Source organism: Gekko japonicus, unplaced genomic scaffold, assembly GCF_001447785.1.
Source record: "Gekko japonicus isolate JY-2015 unplaced genomic scaffold, Gekko_japonicus_V1.1 scaffold1336, whole genome shotgun sequence".
Taxonomy (NCBI): Eukaryota; Metazoa; Chordata; class Lepidosauria; order Squamata; family Gekkonidae; genus Gekko; species Gekko japonicus.
In genome coordinates, this window is record NW_015175399.1 from 253935 (window position 1) to 281416 (window position 27482).

At 41.9% G+C, this 27482-nt stretch overlaps 1 protein-coding gene across 1 annotated transcript; it reads right to left on the bottom strand.

Moving 5' to 3' along the window:
* Positions 1–5333: 5333 nt before the first annotated feature.
* On the bottom strand, positions 5334–26907 carry FAM150B (family with sequence similarity 150 member B). The gene is made up of 6 exons (XM_015425690.1): positions 26853–26907; positions 22527–22618; positions 14004–14328; positions 8614–8667; positions 8440–8520; positions 5334–5432 (listed from the first exon to the last, which is right to left on the bottom strand). The coding sequence occupies exons 1-6, from the start codon at positions 26905–26907 to the stop codon at positions 5368–5370; spliced, it is 672 nt and encodes a 223-aa protein (XP_015281176.1). The 3' UTR covers positions 5334–5367.
* Positions 26908–27482: the final 575 nt, after the last annotated feature.

Genomic DNA, 27482 nt, shown 5'->3' on the forward strand with positions numbered 1-27482 from the left:
CACTGCTTTCTTCACTTTCTACATTTTTTGTGCTTGTCTCACAGTAAGAATCCAGTGCTTGAATGTTCTTAGGCAGAAACAATTGTATGCTTCTATTATGACCCTTCTTCCCATCTCTGTCAAACTTATCCTGAGCACGTATTCTTCGAGTGAGGCAGCTACCATGCCAGCTGTTGGTCCAGACCAGTCAAGTTTTAGGAAGAGGGAGGCCAGAGTTATGACTTCCCCGGTGTCAAGGCCAGGACTATGAGCGGCGGACCAAAAGATCTTGGGACAGGAAACACAAGCCAAGCACCTTACTGTAGTAAGGAACAAGTCAAGGGGCCAGAGTTATGGTGGAATCCTCTGTTCCAATGCTGCTGTTCCCATTGTATGTGCAAAGAGGAAGCATGGCACCTTGCTCTGCATGCAGCAGGTCTTTTCAAAATGCAGTAAAAAATAACAGCTCTATAGGGTCCAATAACCCAGCAGAAAGTTCTCTGTCCTGACCCAGGGGTTGAAAAACAGTGTTTTAGAGCGCTTCTTTTCGCATAACTGGAAGGTCTTTAATGTTCTTCCCAATTCTTTTTTTTAAAAACAGACCATCTGTTGGATTAGATCCCTTTTGTCATCAAGTCCTGTTTTTAAAAGGAAAGAGTCTTTCTGCATTGTGTTATGTCATTGTTTGCATTACTTCCTTCTAGTTCAAGAAAGCTAGATACAGCAAGCTTTGGATAAGAAAATAAATCCTTGTCTAGCCTTAATAATATGCAACTCCAAGTTGAGGTACTTGATCTCTCTGTACCCTTTGATAATGGAAGGTAAATCTTTAGGAGCTGCTTCAAAACTGAACCAAATAATGATTTGGATCTCGCAAACCACAGAGAAAATTCACAAACGGGATTTTTGTCACCTTCTCCACCCTTCTGACAGATCCCTGAAACAGAAATACAGCTCTTTCGGGGAACAGGGAGCTGTAATGGGGTTGGCAAAAATCCCCAATGTTGGTGTGAGATATTTCTGTGGCTTAGGCAAGAAAGGACAATTTCTGCTGATTGCAGTCCCAGCTGTTACTTCCCTCATGATTATCTGTAGTCCCCCTGAAGCTGGTTTTGTGGAGGCATAGATGGATTGCCATAGTGTGCTGAGAATACAGAGTTTAAAAAGATGGCTAGATCCAGCCCAATGCCTTTTTACCATAAAATGTAATTCTAATTAATAAAGCTAGCAGTTGAAATAAATTCTGATAATGTCTAATATTGTAAACAGTTTTTCTACTTTTGAAAACTACACACAAATAAGCCTCTTCTTTTTCAAATACAGAACCTCCATTGTGTCCTATGTTGTATTTGTTCTGTACCTCCAGGTACAAATGATTCAGGAACAGTTTCGCACTCCTCCTCTTGGCTGGATCCTTGGTACTGTGGGAGAAACTTTGCCACTTTGGGCATGCCAGATATTCATCCGTTCTCTTTTACCTGTAAAAGGTAGATTCCAGGAGAGAATCTGAACTACGCTTGTATCAAACAATAGTTCTGCCTTGTCCTCTCAGCAGGCCAGAAGTCTTTCCTTGTTATAAAATGGTGAAACCAGAAGCAAAGCCTTCCATAAACACAGCAATATAACCTTGCTCCGAGTTGACTGTGCATGCAGAATGGCTCTCCTAGCCTAAAAGTGGGGGTATCCTTGGAAGTGAAGCACAGACAAAGTTAGTATGGGTGATAGTGCCATGGAGGAGAAAGCTTGGCCATGGGTCTGTAGAGTATATATTAGGTGATAGTTCTGAAAGAATTATTTGAAAGGATGCTCTTCCAGTAAACTTCATGTTACCCCTTATCCACTATTGTACCTAACATCTGAACACTTTATTTCAGCCAGCTCTGTCTTGTTAACAAACTACATTTGTCTCTTTTATGAAACTATAGCTCAGAAGCAGGAAGAATGCCCAAGTTGTATACCAAACACTTTATTATTTATGTTATTTACATTATTTACATATTGCACATTTAGCTGGAATGTTTATACCTCTCTTGTACAGAAAACATATGTCAGAATTCAAAGTTCCACTTAAACACATTTGTCTTTTGCACATGGCATGCAGTTTGTACTGTAGGGGTTTGATTTGACCCTTATAATACAGATTTGTGAATAAGTTTGTAACCAAACATTTTGAAATTTCATAAGCACAAAAGGTCTCAAATGATGTCTTCTCCTTGACCAGGATCCCACGAAGTATTAGAATGTAAAATTTTTGTACTTGAAAAGGGTGATATTACTGGATCTTTTGACAATGCTACACTTCTGATGTAGGGCAGCTAAAAGTATTAAACACTGATGTTCTAGTGGTAGTTTTTCTACCATAAAGAATGTATCTGTAAACAGCAGTGACAAGTATACAAAACACATATTTAAAGAATTATGAGTAGTTCATCAACTTGCAAAAATAAATCTCTTGTTCACAATGGAATATGTTACAAAGATGGTATTTGATTTCCCTGTTAATTTCCAAGGCACTTCTCTTGGTTCTTGATTATTATTATTTCCCTTTGATAAGAGCAACATCTGGAAAAAATAAGATTATTTTTCATGAAATACAAAATGATTTCAGTTACTTTATTAATTCCACACACTGGCATCTTGAGAAATTGATTCATTTATCAATGGTTATCCAGTATTTTCTTTTCATGAGTTTAAGGATCTCCAAAAAAATAACTGCTTTGAAAAATCTTGGTTGTTTTAGCTGATTTGTTTCCCCTCAGACACATGCAAACATGATTCAGTCATTTTAATTAGTTAAGAACTGGAGCAGCAGCACCACCACCACGTATTACGTTCAGTACTGCAATTATATTTTGTTGCTAAAGCAATCGAGACAGAAGGTGAAAGTGAGCATATTTTCAACAGCAGAACAGTGCAAAGTTCAGTAGAAGTTGCAGCACTGTTGCACCACCACACAAGTCCAATCACTGCATGAGAACAGGACAGCTACAGACATTCATATTCAGTAAAAATGTCTGAATTGTATGATGGCCTTTACTAGTTCTGGGAAGACAGCTAGTATCATCCACTGTTTCTGATGTTGGAGATGGTATGTAGACTCACAAATATAAGTATTTCCAAATGTCATGGGGAGAAGTGTGCACTACTTTTCAGTGGAAGTGTAATCTGTATATTCTTCCTCAGCATTTGAAAAAAGTGAAGTATTAATTTGTATTTGAAGTGTGTTACTTTAGTATCCAAGCTAGATGCATTATAGCATTTATGCAATTAAGCAATAAACATACAGGAAAACTTGATTTAAAACCATAACTCCCTCCTCTTTATCATATTCCTCTCACTTGACTGGTGTGAACATAAATTAGCCCAACACAGTCATATGGGGGGGGGGGAGGCTCAGTTAAAGTTTATTCTATTCTTTAAAACCTCTGTATAGTCTCTCACTGTATACTTTTTCATATGTCTAAACTGAAGTGCTTTGTGGCAACAGCTGTTTTGTTAACCATGTCAGCTTTATTAAATGCTAAGCAATAGCTGCTGCCATGCCCTGGCATCTAATTAATTTACATGAATTATATCAACAGCTGTGCTAAAGCAGTGTCAATAACAAACATCATACTAATGCCACAGGCATATTCATCAGTGCAAACACTTAAAGGTGTATTCTAATTCTATAGCTTACACTTTTTATCAGCTGGTTTGAACTGCTGTTTAAGGGGGAAAGGGAGATTATAAACATACTAAATTTAAAACTCTGCTGTATAGTTGCCATCTATGGATGTGTGTAAACAACACATGATGCTCAGTTTGAAAGGCACTGTGAAATAACTTGTCTGCTCACATAAATTGCACCATAGTAATTTTTAAACTTCTTTATATGCTGACTCCAAGCTCCTCTCCAAGCCAGTCATGCAACTTATTAGTATGGTCAGAATTCTGCTTTCAAGTAATGTTTGGTGTAGTGGATTTCTGTAGCCAACTTGCTATGAATTGACTGAGTCTCCCTCATCAGTGTTTTTCCATGGCTACCACATGCAGATGTGAATTGTGTGAACAGGTTTTAAGAGAGAACAAGAGCTTAGATGAAACATGTCTGGTTGGCACATTATTCCAAACTGATCATCATCTGTGAAAGGACAAATTCTCTTCTCATTAGGTCGGTTTAAATCCTGGAATAACGCCCAGGAAGTAGTTTTTATAGATGGTGAAGTAAGATTCTCGCCCCCTTTTGAATCTTGATTTACTTGGCTTACTAAGATGGCAATGTGACAAAGTAGTGTTTACATTCTCCAGTCTCTTATGCATTTATCTGATAATATTCAACAAATGTCTAAAGCACCTAGGAGGGAATGTGACAGTCTCACACAGAGTAAGGAGAGAGCAGCAGGTCTGCTGGTTGCAACTATCTTGCAATTTTATGTAGCAATAGTGCAGACTGAGGGTAATTCTCCATTATGGCCTACATGAAAATGGACAATTGGCACCTCTTGGACTAGACCTTGCAAATACTTTGGGGGGGGGGAGGCACTTCAGACCAAACTTGGCTGAGATTCTTATGGTTCCCCTTATTTCCAGTCTTGCATAGCCATGCCTGCCTTTGGAAAGGCATGGCTTTCCATGCTTGTGGTTGCCATCATTAAAATAAATTCAACAAATAGAAAATAAACAAGGAACTATCAAAAGAATAATAAGCTCCACCTCTGAAATACAATCTTTATTTGTGGATGTTTTATATTAAGTCGCTACATTTGTTTTTCACAAGTTTCCAAAGATGTATACTGCATCACTGTGCTAATTCCAGTAGGCATGAATGTTTTGAGAGTTCGTGTGTTCTGAATGTAATGTTAGCAGAACATCTGAAATTCCCAATCTTTCTTACATTAGTTAAGCACCTACTTCAGTGAGAAATAAATGCAACCCTAACCTCACTGCTAAGAGTATATTATAAGGGAATTATCATAGATGCCCTACTCATTTTTGTATGCACAAAATAGGCACATGTATTTATTAAAATATGTACATAATATTCAGTTATAAATAAAAAGATGACCAATGTCAATACATGGAAATTGATGTTGACTCAACTGTTGAATCTGCTCTGCCTGGGATGCTTTGTTTTTTATTTAAAAAAATCACTATATGCATGTTGCTATGACTAATTCATACATTATGTTTAATTCTTTATAATGCTGTCCAGCACAGGGGTGGTGGGGTCCCTTTTATAATGACTAGTATTTTGGCAGATAAAGGTAGTTACACCAAACTCTCTGAAGGGGGTATCCCTTAGCCAAGGAGGCTATTGTTTTGACCCTCATGAATTTTTGATATCTACAATGTAGTTGGGTCAGACATGCAAATAAAGTGTCATTTGGTTCTTACCAAAAGCTTACCTTATCCTTCCATGCACATTGGACTTACTGCTAGCCGAGTAAGAAGCCTGGCACATCTTTTATAGTCTACAGTAAAAAAGATCACAAATAGAAATTAAACAACCAATACACTCCCATTGACTGGTTTAAAAAAATACAGGGAGTTTTGACTCTCAAAATATCTCATACCCCAAAAATCTTGTTGGTCTCTAAGATGCTACTGGACTCAAATCCAGGTTACACGGGGGACTACAAACATATTGCAATTCATCTTGAAAATAACTTCTTTTAAAAGTACAAGTTCTTATCTGTGACTCTAGGAAACCTGCTATATAAATGCAACTTTAGAATTTTATATGTAAAAATAAAAGCTGTTTTATTTCCACTGTGATTTGAAAGTATTCCTATGTAAACATGGTTTGCGGGCCATGGGACATCAGACAGTGTGATATACCTTCAGTACTGTCTTCACATTAAATGCAAAACATCTATGTAAACAGTCAGTTATATCATATTTGTACATACATGCTATATATAGCAAACATAAAGTTTTGAATCTGGTCTTCTGTTTAGCAGCATAATAGAATTAAAGTGTTGTCTTTCTATTAACACTGATATAGAAAGACTAATAACATGAAAAATCATTTGATCTGCAAACTAGGAGGAAAGAACTGTTGACTTTTGTTCATGAATTGCATTTATATTCTGCCTGTCTTTTCATCGTGGAATTCAAAAGGTACCTCCTAGGAGGCCTTCCATTCAGGCACTCACATACTTGATTAGTTTGAGCAAGGGTGCTATATTAAGCCCTCTAAATATACCTTAGTGTTTGGCTCTTGAATTGTGAAAGTTCCCTGGCCTATTTTTAGCCATTTCACATATTGTTTTAAGTATACACCAAAAAATGTAACATGTGAATGTGATCAGTTTGTATTTGCAAATACATAAGTCATACAGGTACACTGTACTCTATGAATGCCTTTGCTACTGCGAATGCAATGAAAGCAACATAGAATAATTGCCGTGTGGAATGCAGCCTTAGTGGCAAACCTTGGTTTACTGACACCATGAGAAACATCCTCAATAAATGTTAGTGATAACCAAAAGCTCCAAGCCAGAAATGCTTATGCAAGAAATGAGATTTGGAAACAACAGCATGGAACAGAAATATTTAGGGAACCTTCATATTTTTAGTTGAGAACTCCTCCAACCTGATTTAAATGGCAAATATTAGGATGGTTCTTTGTGTGCATGATCTAGCCTTTCCAATCTTTGAATACTGCCAAGGTCAAATTCATATAACATTGAAAAGTCTGCTGTAACTGGCAGCGGAATGAATAACTCTGCTAATGCAGCAAATGACAACTGTCCAACTTGCAAAGGTAAGTAACTGTCTTATGAATAGCTGCCAAGAATGAATGTAAACTGTAGACCTAAAAGTCAGAATATGAGCCAAGTTGTATTAGAAGACTGCCAAGTTAAGCTAAAGTTACTGAGGGAAGGGAAAGACAAGTTAAAGATGCTCCATTAAGGAGTTCTAAGGAATGTGACCATAATATAACATACCCATTTGCTTGTTTGTTAGGTAGAAGGGATCTGACACTGTTTAAGATTGGTTACTATTCCAGCCAGTGGCATACAATAGGGAAGGGAAAAATGTTTCATAGATAAGAGGTTCAGCTCCCATGTGAGGGTATATTCAGCAATTCAGAATTTGGGATCAGCATACATCCCTATAACCTCGGTGTTTAGTCATGCCGGCCACATGACCACGGAAATGTCTTCAGACAGCGCTGGCTCTTCGGCTTTGAAACGGAGATGAGCACCGCAACCCTAGAGTCGGATTCGACTGGCTTTCGAGCAAGGGAACCTTTACCTTTACCTTTTTATACATCCCTATAATAAAGCTTTTGTTTTGAATCATGGGCCCAAAGCAGAACTTTACTTCTGTTAGGCAACTTTATCATAATTATTTATTTCCTTAGTGCAAATACCCAAATACAAAATAGAGCAATTGTGCAGGTGTGTATTATCTGCTGGTTAACATATATACATAAGCAGATTTCCATTCCTGGTTTATCATTTGTGTATTTTACAGGCAAACTAATGTCTCTGTATGACATATATGTGTGTGTCTATATAATCATTATTTTGTATTTGGATATATGAACCAAAGGACAAATATCTCCACAAGAAGCTCCCTTCAACAATATGTAGTACCTACTCATTTTAAGTTAAACATGTTTGCTGTTTAGAAATTATACTGGAACAGTATATTTTGGATCCTTGCATTATTGCATTATTAGCTGCCTTGAGTCTAAGGCAAAATATAAATGCTTTAAATATGTAAATAAATTACTTTTGAGTGGAGTGGATGAAAGCATAGGTCTATCTTGGGATTCCAGTTTGGCTGGCCAAGAAGATGTTATGTGTCACCAGAAGCACGCTATTCCATAGGCCACATTGCAGAGATTATCTGAGATTATTTTGTTGGCTTATGCAGGGCCTGCAAATCTGAGATGCTAAGAATATGCCCCTGGTTTTAAGAATGAATATCAAAAGGCAGCTTAATTGTCCTGTTTCAGCATCCATTGTTATTTCTCTGTCAACAGCAGTGGCAGATGACATTTTCTAAAAACCCATCCCTAGCTAAAATAGATTTGACTTACTAATGTGTATCAGTATATGTGTTTAAGTGTCAAGTTACTGTGTTGTAAATCTGAGGTAAAGGAGTTGACTAATAAAACTGGAATAAGTCTGTTTTGATTTCAGATGCCATCCGTTGCCTGAAGAAAGGACATTTTTAACTAATGGTAAATGAAATAAGAGCCATTAATACCTCTCTGAGAAACCGCAGCAACAGCAAAATATTTTTCCATGGAACATAACTTGATGATCAGTAAACATAATATGATGCCTAACAGTTACATGTACTGGGTATCCACACTGGAGCTTCATTTTATTTTAGCAACAGTTTGTAGTTTGATTAATTTCTGTAATTCTACAAGCTCCTAGCAGAAATGGAATGAAAGCTGCACAAAAACTTGAACTACCTTCAGAAGCTAGCAATTTTTTTATAGGCTGTGGCACTTACAGGCAGGAATGGTGCAGTCTCTTGTATTGTGGTAAAGTCTATGAAAGTGTTTAGTGCATTTTGGACCAAAATAGAGAGGACCTAGAGAGGGGGAAAGAAAATATGGATCAACTGAATTTGTATCTGAAGACAGGATAACAACATTAACATACTCAAATGTTAAATTTTGCTTACCTGTTAAATGCTTTAAAAATTTGTCTTTCATTCTTAGGTCTCTAGGAACGATTTCTGATGAAAGAAATTGACATTTATTAAACTAAAATAATTCATGTTCTGCACTATAGTTCTCTGACACATTTCACTCAGGATACAATTAAAGCTAGCTGAAAAGAACAGCAGTATTTTTAGGGATCATAGAACCAAAGTATAGTTGCTTCACTACTTGCACAATGTGCATTTATGTGAAACTGGTACAACTTTCCCAGGCAGTATTCATTTTTTAAAAACATTCTCCAAAAAAAGATCCAATAACTAACTCCATAGGAGTAAGTAATCTAAATTAATGAAGATCAGCCTAAAACAATATTCAAAGCACTTTTTATATCCATTATGTCAGTAATACATTCAACAGCCTGGTAACTTAGGCAGAACCATAGCTACAGGGGACATAGAAATTCCCAGGTTTCTGTTTTTTAAATAAAGTGCCTGTTAGAACATGGAACAGGCATAATATTCGGGCATGCTTAAACTCTCGAGTCTCTTACCATGGAAAAAGAAGTACATCACTGCAGAAAGGCAAAAGACTGAGGAGGTATAATATCCAGCCTGCCACCTTTCCATCCAGAAAAACAAGGTCTTTGGGAGGGTGTAACTAAATTTGAGTCAAAGATAATTCCTCCTCTGAATGCTGAGACTGCAAACACTCAGCACACATGCAGAGAGCTTTTCCTTCAAACAATAACCACACATCTGATTTTTTAAATTTTTGGTATTTGTGTGTGTGTGCCTGGAAGTTGTGGTTGACCTCTGGTGACCCTTAGTAGGGCTTGGACATTTCAGAGAGGTGGCTTGTTATTGCCTGCCTCCGTGTCCCAGCCCTGGTATTCCTTGGAGGTCTCCCTTCTAAGTACTTGCCAGGGTCGGCTGTGCTTAGCTTCTAGTGAGATTAGGCTTGCCTGGGCTATACAGGTCAGGGCGCGTATCTAGTATTAAGAGAAAAATATAGGTAATCTAATTAAAGGTCTCACAAGCAAATCATTTTTCCCTTAGCACACTTGCTTGTGGTAAAACCTGCATCAGTAAACTGGAGGTGGGAGATAATATTCTGGCACTACCACCTAAACTACAGTTTACATTTAGCAGATAGTTGATCTATCAGGTAGCCCCTTTCTTCAGCCACATAATTGTGACTACACACATTCACAGATGGCACAGTACTTAACGGAATGTGGGAATACTGCTATTTACTGCTATTCAATGTTACATCACCACTTTCTACCCATGACATCACTTGACCTCACCACATCATTGGCCCCACCCAAGAATCTAAGGGTTTGGGGTGACAGGGATTGTATCCATACTTCCTCAGTATACTCATTCTTCCTCATTATAAACATTTCAATTCTTAGCTCTATGGTAAACTTGTAAGTTAAGTTGCACTGCCTACACATCACAGTCTTTCAAATGACACTATGTTCATACCAACTGCTTGAGCTGTATCAGGGCCTTTCACTGAAGATAGATGCTGATGCTCAGGTGTGATAGAATTAAGGGGAAATTCAGAAATAGATATCTTAGGCTGTTATTCCACATCCATAAGTTTCACAAGAAATGCTTCAGTACTGCCTTACATTACACAGAAGTACAGATGATCATAATAAAGACAATCTGGACTTGGTTCTGTAATTCCTTTCTTCACAATTTAACTAACTGCTTATCCAGGGGAAAGTTGGAGGCTTAGAGAGTATCTCAAGGGGGGGGGGGACAATTGGGAAAGCCTTCTCACCTGTTACTACCCAAGTACAATAGTGTAACACTGGAACTTTGGGCTTAGATAAACAGAAAGTTCTGAATCCGATCTGTACAATTCAGGAGTGGGAATTCTTTTACCACACCATGCTGCATGGAAGGTTGTGGAGAAGGATATTGGGAGTGAAGAATGCACACTTCCAGCATATATCCCCCCCCTCCCCCGGCTTTTTGTTTCACCTCTGCCTCATTCCAGGGTAGGCTCAGATCCCTGCTGTTAGATGCTTTGATCCCTGTACTTCTTAAGGAATTACTGGTGGACCAAGGCTACTCTGTTTGATCAGAAGTGCTTTTAATCCCCCAACCAGGATTTCTGTTTCAAAGCTCTAAAATAAGGGGTAAAATATTTAAAGGTTCGTAGGATCCTGGAATAGAGAAGTGTGTGTCCCAAAACTATATAATTCTCCAGTTACTTCTCATTTTAACTGACGCTCAGCATTGCTGTGGAAAGGCAACGGGCATGTTTAGTGTTCACTGTTCCATTTCAGGTGTGTTTTCTTCCTTTTAAATTCACAAACTAGTACTTTCCTGCTCCCCCAGAGTGGCCCATGAGTAAGCAGAAACCCCTACCATGTTGTATCCCCATTTTGCTGTCCCACTCATGGAATTATAATGTGCTATTAGAAGGGTCCAGGAAAAATGCCTGAGTATATAAAATAATGTTTTTATTTTTACAGGAAATATAAGTGAAGCGCTGGGCAAACCAGAAAACGTGCCCAGTAAACTACTTTCTCTGTACTCCTGTGGTTGCTTTCCCACATCTTGTATTCAGTGGATCGGAATATAAATAGTTTACTGAAATCTGCTTTTGCTACTTCGGGTTGTCTCCTTGATTTATTGTCATCTTTTATTGCTTTTACTTACTTGCATTTATGTCTTAACGTTGATTGCACATGAAACATTGTACTTTATTTATTTTACCATAAATGAATGTCTAAGTGGCCACTGAATTCCCTTGGAACCTCTTATCGCATTTAAAGCTAGAACATTTTGAACCAGATCTGATTCACTGGTGAGTTTAGACGTTTCCTGAAACTCATTCCTACTTCTTAGTATAGGCAGCCTCAGTAGAATTGACCTTATCACAGTTGACCTAAATGTGTCACATGGAGCATTAAAGACATGCTTCTCTCAAAAGTTCCTCAGGGCCAGATAGACACAAAAGGCTGATAAGATCTTTAGGTAATGATTGTGTTCAGTGATAGGAACAAATCTATTGTGACAATAATTTGAAGAAATAAAAAAAACTTCCAGACTGGGAAATCTGTTTCAGGACTTGCTCTGTTTTGATGATAACAGGTTCACTTTACAGTCTGAGCCGATATATTCTAATTGGTACAGAATTGCTATGCAGGCATTTTAATCCATTGGGTTGAACCGATTTTCAGCTGTTGGAGACCTATTCAACACGTTAACGCAGACAACTATGAGAATGGTTGGGATCATATTTTTTAAAAAATAACTCTGCATGTAGAAAACTAGAGTGACTGACAAGGAGAAAAGTTTAGAAAAAACTGTGTTTACTGCACATCCTCCACATGCCGTCTGAAGACATACAGGTTTGAGCAAAGATCCCCAACGTGGTGCCCGCCAACACCTCCCCTGGTGCCTACCAAGTACGCTTTTAGAAAGTGGGTGGGGCCAGGTGGGGCTTTTGCCCAGCAAGGCCTCTGTCTGGCTGTGCGGATTTTTAAGAACACTGCTTTAGCAGCAGTTGTTGTCACCACAGCACAAGGATCTTCACTGTGTGACTGAAAGTAAGCGGCAGAGGTCGTTTTGTGCTGTGCCCATCACATTGTGTCAGATTTCCAAATGTGCTCACAGGCTTTAAAAGGTTGGGGACCTCTGGGTTAGAGTCCTGCTATCTCATTTGCGTAACCATCTGTGCTACTAGAGAAAAGTCAAACAGATGGAAAACACAGTCCTCTCCCATTGATTTAAAAAGGTATCCACTGTACAGAGCATGCAGACTTGAAAATGCCTAAAGATACATCCCTAAAACAATTGTCAACAGAATTGTTCTACTGAAATGAAAGAATATAATTAGTTCTGAAGAAGAGGTTTTTATACCTCGCTTTTCTCTACCCTAATGAGTCTCAAAGTGGCTTACAATCACATTCCTCTCCTCAAAACACGCATCTTGTGAGGCAGGTGGGGCTGAAAGTTCTGACAACTGTAACTGGCCCAAGGTCACCCTGCTGGCTTCATGTGGAGGACGAATGGGGAATCAAATCCAGTTCTCCAGATTAGAACCACCACTCTTAACCACTACACCACACTGGTTTTCACCCACTAAGCCAAAATGCTCAGATGTAAGTAGTTTTATTTCAGTTGTCATAAATGAGAATAAAATAGACTAAAATCAAGTTTTTAGTACAACTGACTTCTTGAATGGGTAATACCCAGTTAAACCACCACAACAAAAACTAGCATTGTTAGAGACTTTAGATTTCACAGGTATAAACAGCAATAAATCAAAACCATACAATAAGCTATAATGTATAGTAGCCCAGCTAATGCGAATTGCCACTGATCAATGGGAGGAGCGAATGAGATTTAGTACATGCTCTATTAAACATGCTTCATCACTTTTGTTTATTAAAGTCAATGGGATTTTAAAAGTGTTTAATTTCAACGTTAAAGGTTTCCTAAAATCGAACAACAGAAAGGCAGACAATTTGAGACCTCTTTATGGTATCTAGTAGTCAAACATTGCAATTTCAGTGCCGTGCAGGCACCAAGAAAAGCATAGTATTCATGTGCACAAATGAACAGCCTGTGTCTAAAGGGTTTAGCTTGATTGCATCTGAAGACCAAATACCCTCCAGAAGGGAGTTGTGTTAGGATTATTGGTCAATTCAGGAAATGAAGAGCAAAAAAGGCAAAATAACCACTAGGGGTGCTATCCTTCTGGAAACCTGTAGTGTCCATTAATTTAAACACAAGCAAACTTTCAGCTTTACAGTGCAGATTTCAAGGGGCTTGGACTGGAGTAACTCTGCCTAGGAGCACACAGATGGTTTGCTAAACACAGATCACTACTGGAGGGATGTAGGAAAACAGCTCACGTGTGTTTGGAAAAGGGTTTAAGGTACTGTGGGGAAAAAAACTAATCACGCTTTGTACACTGGAAATAATTTCTTGAATTAGGAAAACGGGTTTTTAAGTAGAAGTCTGGAAAAAGAACTTTTCAGGGGAAAGAATTTTCAGATAATGACCAACTCTACTAATAAATACGACCAAGGGGCCATCCTAGAAACTGATCCCCTTTACATGATGCTTTCCTGATTTCCTTCTATAGGTTGTGCTCCTCTGCACCATCCAATAACAGAAAGCACTGAAATCCCTTCTATTCCACTATGCTGGTGGGTGGGGGGGTTCTCCTTTGAGATTTTCCATCACAGCCAATCTTCTTGAGGAATCTCTCCCAGTGCTTTTCTGAGAGAATCTGCAAACATCCCCCAAGAAACAAGTTAGGGTAGTTTATCCAGTAAAAGATAATATTAAAGGACAATTTCTCATTCTCTCTTTCCCCGGGGGAAAGGGGGGGGGGATACTGTGTCCTAACACAACACAGTCTACACACACTTACTTACCAACTCTCTGTTCCTCTGAGGAAGCTCCATAATCAGTTACTTCCCTCCGGTCCAACAAATAGTCTTGTTTATACTGTGTTCCGTTCTCCTCTTCATCCTCCAGGTGGTACTTTCTCAGCTCCTGGATGATCTCCATGATCAGATTTAGGAGGTTCTGCCTTTCCTTCAGCTCTGCACTCGACTCCGGTCTCTCTTTGCAATGTCCTGCCGAAAGCATCACTAGCACCAGTCCAAGCAGCGCAGGAGACCTTAGGAGTCTGCACATTGCACTGCAAAGGAGAAAAGCTCGGAGCAAGGAAATGGAGCCACGTTCCTGGGTAATTCCCTGGAAGAAGAAAAAAAGGAAGAAAGGATTGGGGTGGAGGGAGCTGGAAGGGGGGGGGGGAGTGTCAGGGTGGAAGCGGCTAGTTGCTGAAACACACCCAGCAAAACAATGGGGAGTTCTGATCTCTGGCATATTTCCCTCAGATCCTTAGCTGTACCACATAGCTTTATGCTCTTCACGGCAATCCTGGTCAGAGGACTCCCCAGTGCACTAAACCAACAGTCCAATCCGCTACTCGGAATTCCTCCCTTGAGCATTACAGCAATGGATTAGGAAACACAATGGAAATCCAGGGCTTTCCCCCCCACCAACGCTACACAAATTAGGCTGGGGAGAGGAAGTGGAGGCAGTCAGGTGTCCCTTCCAGAAAGGCACGGAGCTCTTCCTCCAAGATCCAACACCATTAAAATAAGCAAGGGAGAAAGGCAAATCCTCTCCTCCCTGCACCCGTCCGTTTCTTGTAAGGGTATAAGAAAGTTTAGAAGAGTTGGCTTGTATAGAGTGATCCTGGGGCCTGGCGGAGAAACTTTCACCAACGTCCGTCAAAAGCAAAACCTTTGAGGAACTCAGGAATTGGTTGGAGCCTCGGCAGGCAGCGTCATGTGCACTGGTGACTCTCCCGTCATCCATGCTGATGGGTGCAGCCCTCCACCCTGCACACACCCCCAACCAAATTAACATCACACTTTCTTTTGAAGGGAGTGTCACCTAGTGGGCTATGGATGCTGGGATTCCCAGTGTTTCTGGAGATCTCACATCCCAGCCAATCCGTCTACGATCTCCAGCCAATTCTGGAACCCTTGGTTTAAGAAACACAAACCCACCAGGCGAGCGTCTGGAAAATCACAACCTTGTTCGTGTCTTCAAGCCTACCCATTAATGGAATGGAATGGTCTTACGAGGAAAAAGAGAAGTTATTTGTGCTTTCTCAGCAAGCAGGCTCGAAGACGCGCGCCCCCCTCTTAAACGTATCCCGACCGGGTTAAATTCACCCAATGGAGAGAATCGGCATTACATCATGGTTTGGACGCACAGCAGCCTGGTGCAGAGGTTAAGTTGCCCAACTAGGCGCAAAGAACAGCAGGTTCAACTCCCCACTCCGCTGTCTAATCTACCTCAGAGGATTGTTGTGACGCTAAAACGAAAGCGAATGATCTGAACCCCTCTGACGGAGCCCACTGAGCCACGGGCGGAATAGAACGTAACAGATGAAGAAGAGAAGCTTGGAACTGGGAAACTGCCTTGCTAAGAAGGCGCACGCAAGGGGCAAAGCGTCTTGCACAAAAAGTTTTGCAAGCAGGGCGCTGCGTCCAGAGCAGTCGCGGATTTGTGCATCAGTCACTTGGGGGAGAGGGAGAATTTCCCCCACCCTCTCCTTTCTGAACAAGGTCCACGGCTTTGGTTAAGCTCTCCCCCTCCCTGCAGACGCCAACGGACCAAACGCCTGGACGCGCTCCCTCGGAAGTACCACCCAGCACATGCGTGGTCCGCGGCCAGCAGCCCTTGGCTGAATCTTCGCCGGGCCACGGGCTTGCGGAGAGCCCCGAGCTGGCGTCGGCCCCGCTCTGCCTCCCTCGTGGCGGGAGAGGCGAGCGACACCCTTGCGCCGTGCCCAGCAAGCGTCCCGGCAGGTAGCTGGATTTGGCGGGAACTGTCGCGCACTGCTGCCGCCGCCTTGCAAACCTCGTCGAGACCTGCTTCTGGAGCGCCGCGCAGCTGCCAGCCAGCGTTACCTGTCTCCAACTGGGTGCCTTCGACGGTTCTCCGGCGGTGCCGCTGCCGCGAGCCCGCTCCGCTTGGCCGGCTGGCTGCTTCCCACTCCCCTCGGTCTCAGTTCCGCGGCGCTCACGCCGTCCAGTCTCTGCCACCTACTCCATGGCCGCCCTTTATATAGGCGCCGCCGAAGGTGTCCGTCCGTGTGAGGTGGCCGCGGCGGCAGAGTCCGCGCCTGGTGTCGACTTGCAAGTGGGTGGGCGAGCCCGCTCCAAGTCCCCCGCAAGGCCACCCCGCGAAGCTCCCTTGGCTGCCTCGCCTGCTCCTACCGCCACAAGAAGCTCTCCACTCGCCGTTCCCCCCCTCCAGCCCCTTCTTATGCTGCCTCCCACAGACGTAAAAAGAGCCCGAACTGGCTCGAGGGGGAGGGCGCGAGGAAGGGATGGGGGGGGGAGCAAGAGCCCAAATTTCTCTAATTAGAAAGCCTGCCTGGAGTATTCACTCCCCCACCCCACCCCCGCCGCCCCTTTGGACGCCCAGCCTCGTCACCCGCCTCCCTTTTCTCGCAGTCGCCCGCCTGCGCTGCATCCTTCCGGCATCTGGGCCGGAGGGATTACCAGCAGCAACTTGGCTGGGCTGCTCGCGGGTTTCGCCTTCTCCTTCGTGTGGGGCGGGAAAGGGCGGGGTGGAAGGACGGGGAACCGGGATGGGGAAGATTAGCTCAGCTGCCCGAGCGGGAAGCAGCAGCAGCAGCGGATCGATGCGCTTCCCACTTAGCCGGTCCTCGGTGGGGAGGAAGGGAAAACACGCGAGAGCCTTTCGGTCTTCGGGCCTTCCTTGCTGCAGGAAAGAATCCCTGGTGTTGTAATGGAGGGGGCTGCGCCCTCAACACTGCAGCATAATCCCACACGGATTTGGGTGGTTTCCTATAATCTGATAACAGCTATGCTGGATAATCCCAAGGGCCCTCTGGTCTAGCTGCTTGTTTGGAATAGGTGTGAGGTACAAACCCATCAGCAAGCATAAAGATATCAGCCTTTCCCCATGAGTTGGTAATAGCTAGGGAATGGGCACCATGGCTCAGTGACAGATCATCTGTTCTGCGTGCAGAAGATTCCAGATTCAGTCCCTGGTATCTCCAGTTAAGAGGATCCGGTAGGAAGCATCCTGCAAGTCCTGTGCTTGGTGCCCTGCAGAACCACTGCCAGTTAGAATCAACAGAACTGACTTTGATGGACCAAAGGTCTGACTTGGTATAAGGCATCTTCAGGTGTGCACTGGATCTTTAGCCAACAGTCATATTGGCTGATAGACCTACCCTCCATGAATTTGCCTTCTCCACGTAAAACCATCATCATAAACCATCTCAATCCATAAACTAGTTATGGACAGCTATCTATTGGGAACCCCATGCTATAGTAATAATTGGGGGGTGGATTTCATCATCATTCCCCATCAACTTCTGTCAGGTCTCCCCTCCATTATCTGACTAGAAAACACTGAGGCAGAGCATCTTAACCAGTTATGCTACAATGAGATCCTTTTTAACAACAGAAAATTCAGTTATATAAATAAAAATCTCTCCTGAACTGCTAAAAAAAGACCACCCAGTAAACCCACAGACAATACATGGACTGGTCTTAATTTGTGCCACAATTCAATCTCTGGAGTGTGCTTTCCAGGATAATTCTGGAAAAAGTGATAATCAGGAAAAATGCTTCTTCTGAGCATCTATGATAAGATTTCCCCTTATATCAAGTAATCAGAGAAGGGCAGGTCTGGAAGAAAAGAAAAGAGAATATTTGCATTTTCTGCTTTGGGCACCCAAAATGACCTGGCCCATCTCTGAACCACAGTCATTCTACACACCCCAAGCAACACTGAGACCTAGGCTAGCACCTTTCTATTTAAAGTGAAGTACTAAAGTGTTATGTATGCGGGCCGCCACGAGGGGTCTGCGGCACAGGCAAGAGCTTGGATCCTAGAACAATGGAAACTTCGGATCCTGGATCCCCCAGCCCCAACCAATAGCCACTTTGGCGGGACATTCAAACCCTCCAATGGGAATGGGGGGTGCTGGGTGGATATGTATATAGTTGGCCCAGTTGGGCCGTTAGAGTTAGTCTTTGTCTGTGTTAAGTACAATAAACGTGTGCTAAAGCATGTCGTCGTCTGAGTCCTCCATGCGGTGAACCCAGTGCTTTTCATAAAGCTTGGTCTCCATGTTCATTAGCCCTATGCTTTGGACACAAAAACTCATTATAAACAGTCTGAAAGAAGTGTTATCTATTCGACTCACATTCACTAAAGGAGATGAAAAAATTCATTTCTTCGAGCATATATGACAAGCAGCAGGCTAAACATTCTTTTTACTCATGCTTTCCATTAAGGGTCTCGTGTATATACTGTTTTTATGCTCTCGTTTTTTTCTTTTAGTGGCTTTTAAAAATGGTTTTATTTTGTAAGCTCCCTCAGGCAAGTCTCTGAGAGGTGACATGTAACATTTTCTAAATAAAATAAGTGTACATGTGAAGGGGGGGGCAGGTTACCCCTTATCATCTTGATGGTGAGTTTGAGAGGCATAGTAATATCTAATTAAATAAATAAAAGGTAGCTGTTAATATTCTGCTGTTTTGCTCTTGTGACTGGTTAAGGAGGACAGCAGTAATTTAGCTCTAGGTGTTTGCGCTCAATTTTTTTATTCCACATCAGTACAGCATTCTACCACACATGGGTTGGAGAGGACTTGGGGAAGCACGTCTACCGTGTTTCCCCGAAAATAAGACACTGTCTTATATTTATTTTTTCTCAAGAAGACACACTAGGGCTTATACCACAAATGCATAGAAATCCTGCTAGGGCTTATTTTTGGGGTAGGTCTTATTTTCGGGGAAACAGGGTACATAGCAGTATCCCCAGGCAGTACGGGGTCTTCTAAGTTCTCCTGGCAGAAGGCAGACACCCTCACATTTTGTTCCAAGTATAAACCTCCCAGTCTGGGTTTTGAAACGATCTGTCTCATTTCCTGTACTTTTGTTGGTACTCATAGCACTTGTTTCTCAACTTTGTTGGTCACCCCCCCAAAAAAAATAAACAACAACAACCCACACCTTTAAATGACATTTTACTTTCAGTCAATGTAATGTGTATTTGTTCTGTCCTCTTTTCATTCTGCAACCTTCCCTTCCTCTTGGCCAGGTATCCGTTACCTCAGGGAAACCCAGCAGGTAGAACTTCGTCACAGTAATAAATATAGTGTGATGTATGCATATGGGCTCCTTAATAACTGATGTAATATGAATATTGTTGGTTGTTGTGTGGTTGGTAATCTATTCTGAGAGCGGATTTCACTGCCTGATTTGTAATAAACCCCTCAGCAATTAGTTTTAGAAGCCTATGGGTGTAGCATCAATTCGCCCTACCTTTTGCCACATTATTTGAGCACTGTTTTATGGAGAGGTGAAGAAAAAGAGAATAAATTATATTATCCTTGCACAAATATGGATGTGGTGGAGCATATCCTTTCTTGTTTGCCATGTGTAGTTCGCAGTGGGCAGCTCCAACTAGTCAGGGCTCCCTGCTGTCTAGTGGTATAGCCATGCATAGCCTCTTCAGATGCACTTGTGTAAATGATACAATTTTAATTTTGAATTCAGACGAGTTACATTTATTAACATACTAGTTTAAGGGTCTATTCTGATTACTTACCCATAGCTGACTTACACTGAAAAACTCTTTGAAAACACACATATGATTTGTAGGTTTCATTGTAAAATGAAAAACTGAATAATGAACTCACTGGATATTCATGGGCAAGTCATTCACAGTCGCAGTGCAACTCAAAGCAAAATTACACTCTTCTAAGTTCACTTGATGTCAATGAGCTCAGAAGGGTATAACGCAGTTTAAGATTATGTACGGTTAATTTTTTTACCTGTAAAATGGAGACAAGTTTGTTATGGAAATGAATGTTGAGAATTGTTAAGCTACTTCATGCACTAAAAAAAGCCTATGTAAATGATTAAAAACTTGGGGAAGAACAAAAGACTACATGCATATTTTAAATTATATCTATGAAATACAGAGCAAAATAATTGGGTTTTTTTAAAAAACAGGAGAAATTATTTCCTTAAAGGTGCCTCTTAAGCAATATAATATATGTGTATAAATGCTACTGAAACAGGATCCAGTGGAACAACTCTATTTGCTCTAATGGTGTGTATATAAACCTCTCCCTTTTCTGCTAATAAAGTAAACAGAAGGTTGGATCATACATTGTGACTCTTTTTCCCTACCTGCACGAAATGGGCAGAGATGGTGAAGAAGTAGTAGAGAAATGATCAAGATGCACTCTGGCTCACTTGAATAAATAATCAAGTACTTACAAATGAAAATAATGCTTTGAGTGCAAAGAAAAAGATGCCAAGAGGCTGAGAATCAGGTGAGCATCACCAGATTCCAAGCATTGACAGTAGCGACACATAGTGGTGGTGACAAGTATTGCTGAGTTCTAGAGAGTCCTTGAGGCAAAGAAAAAGAAGTGCTTCAGCCAGTGTTTTCTTCCAGGGGCAGCAAAGCAGCCCATGAATCTAGTGCAAAAGTTTAAAGTGTCACTAAAAATTTGTTTCTGGAATCTCTCTTGAAAACAGTTGCTCTCCTGATTTCAGATCTTTGGGAACTGTGCAGACACAGAGGGCCACATCTCCATGGCTTTCCCAGTGATTATTTCTGCCACCTTGCAGATCATCAGATTGCACACAGATTTGTACCAGATCATTTATCAAAAGCTTCTTAACAACATAATGAATTCAAGTCCATAGGTCTAGGGGGGGATTTACATTGTTTCTAAACCCAAGTGGAGTATCAACCATCAATATAATAAACTAGGAATAAGGCCCATTGTGGAAATAAATACAACGAGCTCTAGAAAGAGGCTCTTGGAGAGTGCCAAGGCCTTGGGCACTCAGCATCAATTTGCTGTGGTGACCTCAGCAGGGTATAATGACACAGAGTCCACCATTTTCTCCAGAGGAACTGATCTCTGCTACCTGAAGAGCAGTTGTAATTTTGAGTGATCTCCAGCCCTCACCTGGAGATTGGCAACAATTGTTACCCATGAGGAAATGGCTGGTTTGGAGGGTGAGTCTGAGGTCCAACCCCTCTTCAAACCTCATTCTCTTCAGGCTCCACCCCTCAAATCTACATGAATTTCCCAACCTGGAATGTCAGAGCTTTACCTACTGCCCAAATCATAGCAACTTCTCTGGGTCCTAATATGGCCCACATACTTGGATCTTTTTCACTTGCTCAGTGATTCTGGGCCAGTTTCCCTGGATTGTTGTTGAGTGGCTAAAGGCAACCTACAGCACACGTGCATGGTATAGTGTTCTGAGCTCCCTTGGGGGTTATTTACAAATTCAACTAAGAATATTAATATTTGACATGTTCACAAATATGGTTTTTCTAACCCACTTTTTTGCACAGAGGAAGGCCTAGGATTGCCAACTCTGTTTGAGAAATTCCACTCCCAAATAACAAGTATTATTCTATTCCTGTCCCCCCCCCCTTTTGCAACCATGCAACTTATAAAAATCAGTGCTGCTGTGTATGGGGGGGGAGAAGTCCCCCTAAATTTAGGAGGAGCCTCTCTCGGCTGTCCATATCCCAGTCAGCAGAAGTATCAACAAGGCCCACTTGTTGTAGATATTAGATTCCATGTCAAAAATGAAGTCAAATGAGGAGGATGTTCTTGTATTTTATTGTAATGAAATATGGAAAACAGGCCAAAGGACCCATCAAAGCTGATTGCTTTCTTCTCAGCATAATTAGAAAACATGCCTCTTTTAATAGGAAAACAATTAGACCAAATAGTTAACCAAAAATTGACAACTTTCTCCTTTTTCTTCCTCATCTTCTTCTTGAGCATATTCTGAACATATTCAGGAGCTACATAAAGTTAAATACTTAAAATGACATCATCATACCATCATCATGGGAATAATATTCAAAAGGCATAATTGGTTACAAAAACTGAAACAACATTTACATAAAAATCTCCTTATTGGTCAAATGTAAGAAAGGTGTGTCTATGCAATGGCGTCACATATTTACTTGACATGACCTAAGGCATATCAGCTAAAGCTTGTTCTTACCTAAACAAAAGTATTCATTACTGATACGAGACTAAAATCTTATCTGACCCAGACATAGAAAGGTTTGCCCTAAGAACTACAGAATCATGAACTTTGTACCTATTATGTTGTCTGCTAGCAATATCAGACCTACAAGAGGAAAGCCTTCTATATAACAGGCCTTTCTAACATCCTAATAAAATATTACTTAAAGAATAAATCTATAAAAACCAGATAAATATGAATATGAACAACCAAGAAGGAAAAACCTATATATGAAAATCTTTATATTCCCATTCTTACTACACTCTTCAACACTACTTTGATGGTCAGAAAGAAGGAATTTTTTCTCACCCTTTGCATGCCATAAAAGAATATTCTGCTGTAAGTCAAGAGCCAGGGTGCAATAACTGTTCTGGCTTTTTTGCTTGCAATAAACATCCATGCTGGAGAAGGGGGGAGGAAGGAGATAAGTTCACATATTTGCAGGCATCTCAGCATTTCCCCTCCCCATCTTTACAAAAGATGGTGTGGTTGCAACTTGGATTCTCACTGACACTCACACACGGAATAGGTTTGCAGTACCTCTCTCTGAGGTTTCCTGTACAAAAGTTTCTGCAAGCCTCAGGAAAACTAACAGGTCTTCCCCCGCCCCAGCCCCAGCAGATTAAGACAAAAAAAAAAAGAGGAGGGGGGAAAAACCAAGGGGGGAGAAATGGTTTCCAGCATGCAAGCCTTGAGTAGAGCCTGCCCAAGCTTCCTGGGCTTCCCCAGGATGACATGGGCCAGCCAGCGTGGCGGTTTGAGGCTCCCGCTGTTCCGACCATCAGGCAATGACTAAGGGCAGGAAGGCCTCCTGACCCCTCCTGCTCCAGCTGATTTGTGAGGGGAGGGGCGAATTCGGGAGGGGACATCACCCCTGTGGGCCCCTCGTGGCTACAGGCTTGCAGGGCACCCTGAGTAATGACATCAAGAGAGTTTAAGTACCTCATCAAAGAGTCCTGAGTAAACTTAGCAGTCATGGGATATGTGGATGGGTTCTCTTATGGCTTAAAAATTGGTTAAATGACAGGAAGCGAAGAACAGAAATAAATGAAGAGTTCTCACAATGGAGGGAAGTAAGCAGTGGGGTCCTACAAGGACTGGTATTGAGGCCAGTGCTATTTAAATTGTTCATAAATGAACTGGAACTAGGGTGTGTGTAGTGTAGTAGCCAAGTTTGCAGATGACACAGAATTATTCAGGATGGTGAAAACCAAGGCTGACTATGAAGAGCTCCAAGAGGATCTCCACAAGTTGGGTGAGTGGGCCACAATGTGGCAAATGAAGTTCAGTGTTGGTAAGTGTAAGGTAATACACACTGGGACACAAAAATCCCAGCTCCAAGTATAGGCTAATGGGGTCTGAACTTGCCGAGACTGCGAGGGAACAAGATATTGGGTCCTAATGGATAACTCAATGAAACTGTCAACTTGTGAGGAAAGGCTGAAGAGACTGGGACTTTTCCATTTAGAAAAGAGATTACTAAGGGGGAACATGATAGAGGTTTATAAAATTATGCATGGAGTGGAGAGAGTTGACAGAATTTTTTCTCCCTCTCCTAAAACACTATTTATTTATTTATTTATTTAAATTTATAACCCGCCCTCAAGGGCATCCAGTGAAGCTGATGGGCAGTAGATGCAGGACGGACAAAAGGAAATACTTCTTTACACAGAGAGTGACTTTAAAAGGGGTTTAGATAGATTCATGGAGGATAGGTCTATCAGTGGCTACTAGCCATGGTGACTGAGAGGCATCTCCATGTTCAGAGGCAGTCAACCTCTGAATCCCAGTGCCAAGAGTCAACATCAGGGGAAGGTCTCAGCCTCTATGACCTGTTGTTTACCCTCCAGGAGAACTGGTTGGCCACTGCATGAGACAGAATGCTGGACTAGATGGACCACTGGTCTGATCCGGCAGGGCTCTTCTTATGTTCTTGTGGTTTGCAGTAGGTTGGGGGAATCCGTGGAAATTGCCTGTCAAATTTAGCCAGGATCCAGTTCTTTGTCTTTCTCCCTCTTTGTATCAGAATTGCTAAAACATGTGAAGGGGAAAGTCACATAACATTACATTTAATCAATGATGAATCCTGTTTGCAACAGCAAATACGTCCTTTCTCTGATCCAAAACAGATTGGAGACTTCAGCAGTTCAACATAATGTCCCATGGCTTGCTCAGTGTTGGATGTTACAATGATATTAAAAACATTCACATCAGAACCTTAGCTGTGTTCAGACTTGTTCATTCAGAGGTTTTTTTCTGGAACCTATGCATGCCAGATTTCAGTTTTCAAGTTGCTGGGGAACTGCCTTAACAATTTTGACATTCTTGTCAAAGGGGTCCACAGTCTTGAAGTAAAAAAAGGGAGGGGGGCAGTAGAAGAAGAAGAAGAAGAGATTGGATTTATACCCCGCCCTTCACTATCCAAAGGTGTCTCAGAGCGGCTTACAAACTCCTTTCCCTTCCCCTCCCCACAACAGACACCCTGTGAGGTAGGTGGGGCTGAGAGAACTCTTGACAGAAACTGCTCTTTTTCAAGAACAGCTGTGCCAGAGTTATGGCTTGCCCAGGGTCATCCAGCCAGGTGCAAGTGGAGGGAATCAAACCCGGTTCTCCCAGATTAGAGTCCGCGCACTTAACCACTACACCTATCCGCCTATAGTTATGTGTGCTGCTATAGCCATGAATTTGGAAATTACCTGCCTGGAAGAAACAGTTACTTGCCTTTTGCTAATCACGAACTGGTGTTACGTTTATGGATAGATAATATTTTGCTCAGAAAGGAGGGAAAGTAACTGCAAAATACCTCTCTGTTGTGCTTGGTTCCACATCAAGCTGAGGGCCCACTTTTTCCAGCTTCTAGCAGCCAATGGGTGAGATCATCACAGAGAGGGGGCAGCAACCAGGCATCCCTACAATATACCTGGTCTTGGCTCCAACAGAGGACCCCTTCAGTTTCAAGTTGCCAGTGATGAGACCATCAGAGAGGAGCCAAGAGGCACATAGGCACTGTGCATCAATCCAGTCCCAGCTGAGGAATTTCTCCCTTCAAATTCCAGCTGCTGTTTATGAGGCCTTTCCTGTCCTGCTTCCAAGGCACTCAGGATGGCGTGAATGGTTCTTCATCCTCCATTTTATTCTTACAGGTAGGTTACACTGAGAGAAAGTCATCAACTCAAAGGAGCTTCATCTATGAGTGGGGATTTGAACTGCTTAAGCACTGCATCATATTGACTCTGTCAGGAGATGGGGAACCAGCAGCCAAGAACCTACCTATTGTGTCTCCACCCATGTTCGGCTGAGCAACCCCTTCCCTCTCACTTTTATTATTTTAACTTATTGTAATGCAAGAATATGATGTGACAGCATGTGTTGAAAAGCAATAAATATGTAAATCAATGGAATTCTGTGGCTCTGTAATGCAGATCTTAATAAAGGCAGTGAGATAATACCCATCTGAAGCATTTTCACCATTAGAGTTGTAATGTTACAGCTAGACTGTGACATTGCGGTTTGTGGTGGCATCACTGGTGATAGCAACAAGGAATGGAAAAGTATGAAGTCCAGTGGCTCTGTAATGCAGATCTTAATAAAGGCAGTGAGATAATACCCATCTGAAGCATTTTCACCATTAGAGTTGTAATGTTACAGCTAGACTGTGACATTGCGGTTTGTGGTGGCATCACTGGTGATAGCAACAAGGAATGGAAAAGTATGGAGTCCAGTAAAAATGGTTTGAAGGACTAGTTAGGCATTTTGTCAATTCTGATAACCAGGAGAACTGCAGTGTAAGGTGGGTGGCACAGTCCTTAGTAGGGATGGCCACGAATCAGGAAAATGTGATTCGGTTCATGGTGTACCCGGTTCATGAACCACGCAATGTTATGAACAAACCAGTTCGGTTCATGGGAAAATTGAAGAGCCCCTCCACTGGCCTGACTCACCTCTACCTGCCATCCAAGTTTGGCGAGGATTGGATTTACAGGGTCTGAGTTATGCCCCCCCCCCCAAAGCACCCAGGAAAGTGCTTTCTGGGGAAATTACAGACTGTCATTTTGACAGGTGCATGTTCAGGAGGGTCAGGAGTGTATAGAACAGATCCTATGCAAGCTAAAGACATCAAAGTTGTTGGGGACCTCCCCTGGATGCTCCTCTACATGCTTTCCAACTTCCACCCCCCCTTGCTTTGAAGTTTGGAAAACGTTTAGATCGAGTGGAGTCAGTCTGCCTGGAAATGTATCCAGTCACAAACCCTCACAAACTGCTTGAAAGTTCATGGAAAGTTTGTGCTGGTTGACCTGCCACAAACTTGAGTTTACAAACCACGAACTGGCCAAAATTTGTCAAGAACTTTAGTTTGTGAGCCGTTTCATGCCCATCTCTAGTTATTAGATAATTTGGTACTTAAAAAAACCCTCCCCTCATATAACTGATGAAACCTTTTCACTCTAGATTGAAGCTCATTTTTAAAAAATGTAATTGGAAGGATGGCTCCATCCCTTCCAGTCTGTTCTGCCTTAAAACCAACTACTTCACAATACTCTGTGGTGTATCTGATCCTAACAGCATATGGAGAAATGTCATGAACAATTCCAGAGAGAAGGAAGGTGCCTCCTTTTTGTGGATACATTGTCTTACCTTTCTCTACTGAAGTACTAGAATCAGCAGCACTGTGAAACTCCTCTGCCGACATGCCCTTAGGCTGGGAAAGAAATAAATCCTTAATGCTAAGAACAATTAGGCAATGCAACCATTTGCCCAGGGAAGTTGTGGAATTTCCTTCTCTGGAGGTTTTTAAGGAAAGGCTGGATAAACACATGTCAGGGATGGTTTAGGTCACAAGGAGCTGTTACAACACTGGGGGGGCCTTCACAGCTTTGGAGAATGATTTAACTGTTTCCTCTCAGTGTGGAACCTTTGGCACATTTTAGTTTTCAAATGATAAAACAACAAGCTCTTTAAATGCTACAAGGATCAGCATTTGTTTTTATTAGATTAAATGTGATAGTTGTGATCCAGGGAACCAGGACTGCACCAGGAAGTTGCTTGTCTTCTTCATCTCCATGTAATGAACCCATCTGCCAGTTGTTCTCCAGCCAGTTGTTACTGACACTACCCGTTCACAGAGCTATATACATGGAGAGCTATATACCTCTCCAGGGCTTTTTTTTTTTTAAAGAAAAAGCCAGGGAAGTCATTAGCATAATAGGCCACACCCAACAGCAGAAACTCATTAGCATAATAGGCCACACCCAACAGCAGAAACTC

Excerpts from the sequence above, each read along its gene's own strand:
- FAM150B (XM_015425690.1), bottom strand. The coding sequence starts at position 26,907 with ATGTCGGCAGAGGAGTTTCACAGTGCTGCTGATTCTAGTACTTCAGTA. Across the intron at positions 8,668-14,003 it reads CTCAGAGGAACAGAGAGTTG|AAATCGTTCCTAGAGACCTA; the intron begins GTAAGTAAGTGT and ends TTCTTTCATCAG. Across the intron at positions 8,521-8,613 it reads ATTTTTAAAGCATTTAACAG|GTCCTCTCTATTTTGGTCCA; the intron begins GTAAGCAAAATT and ends CCCCCTCTCTAG.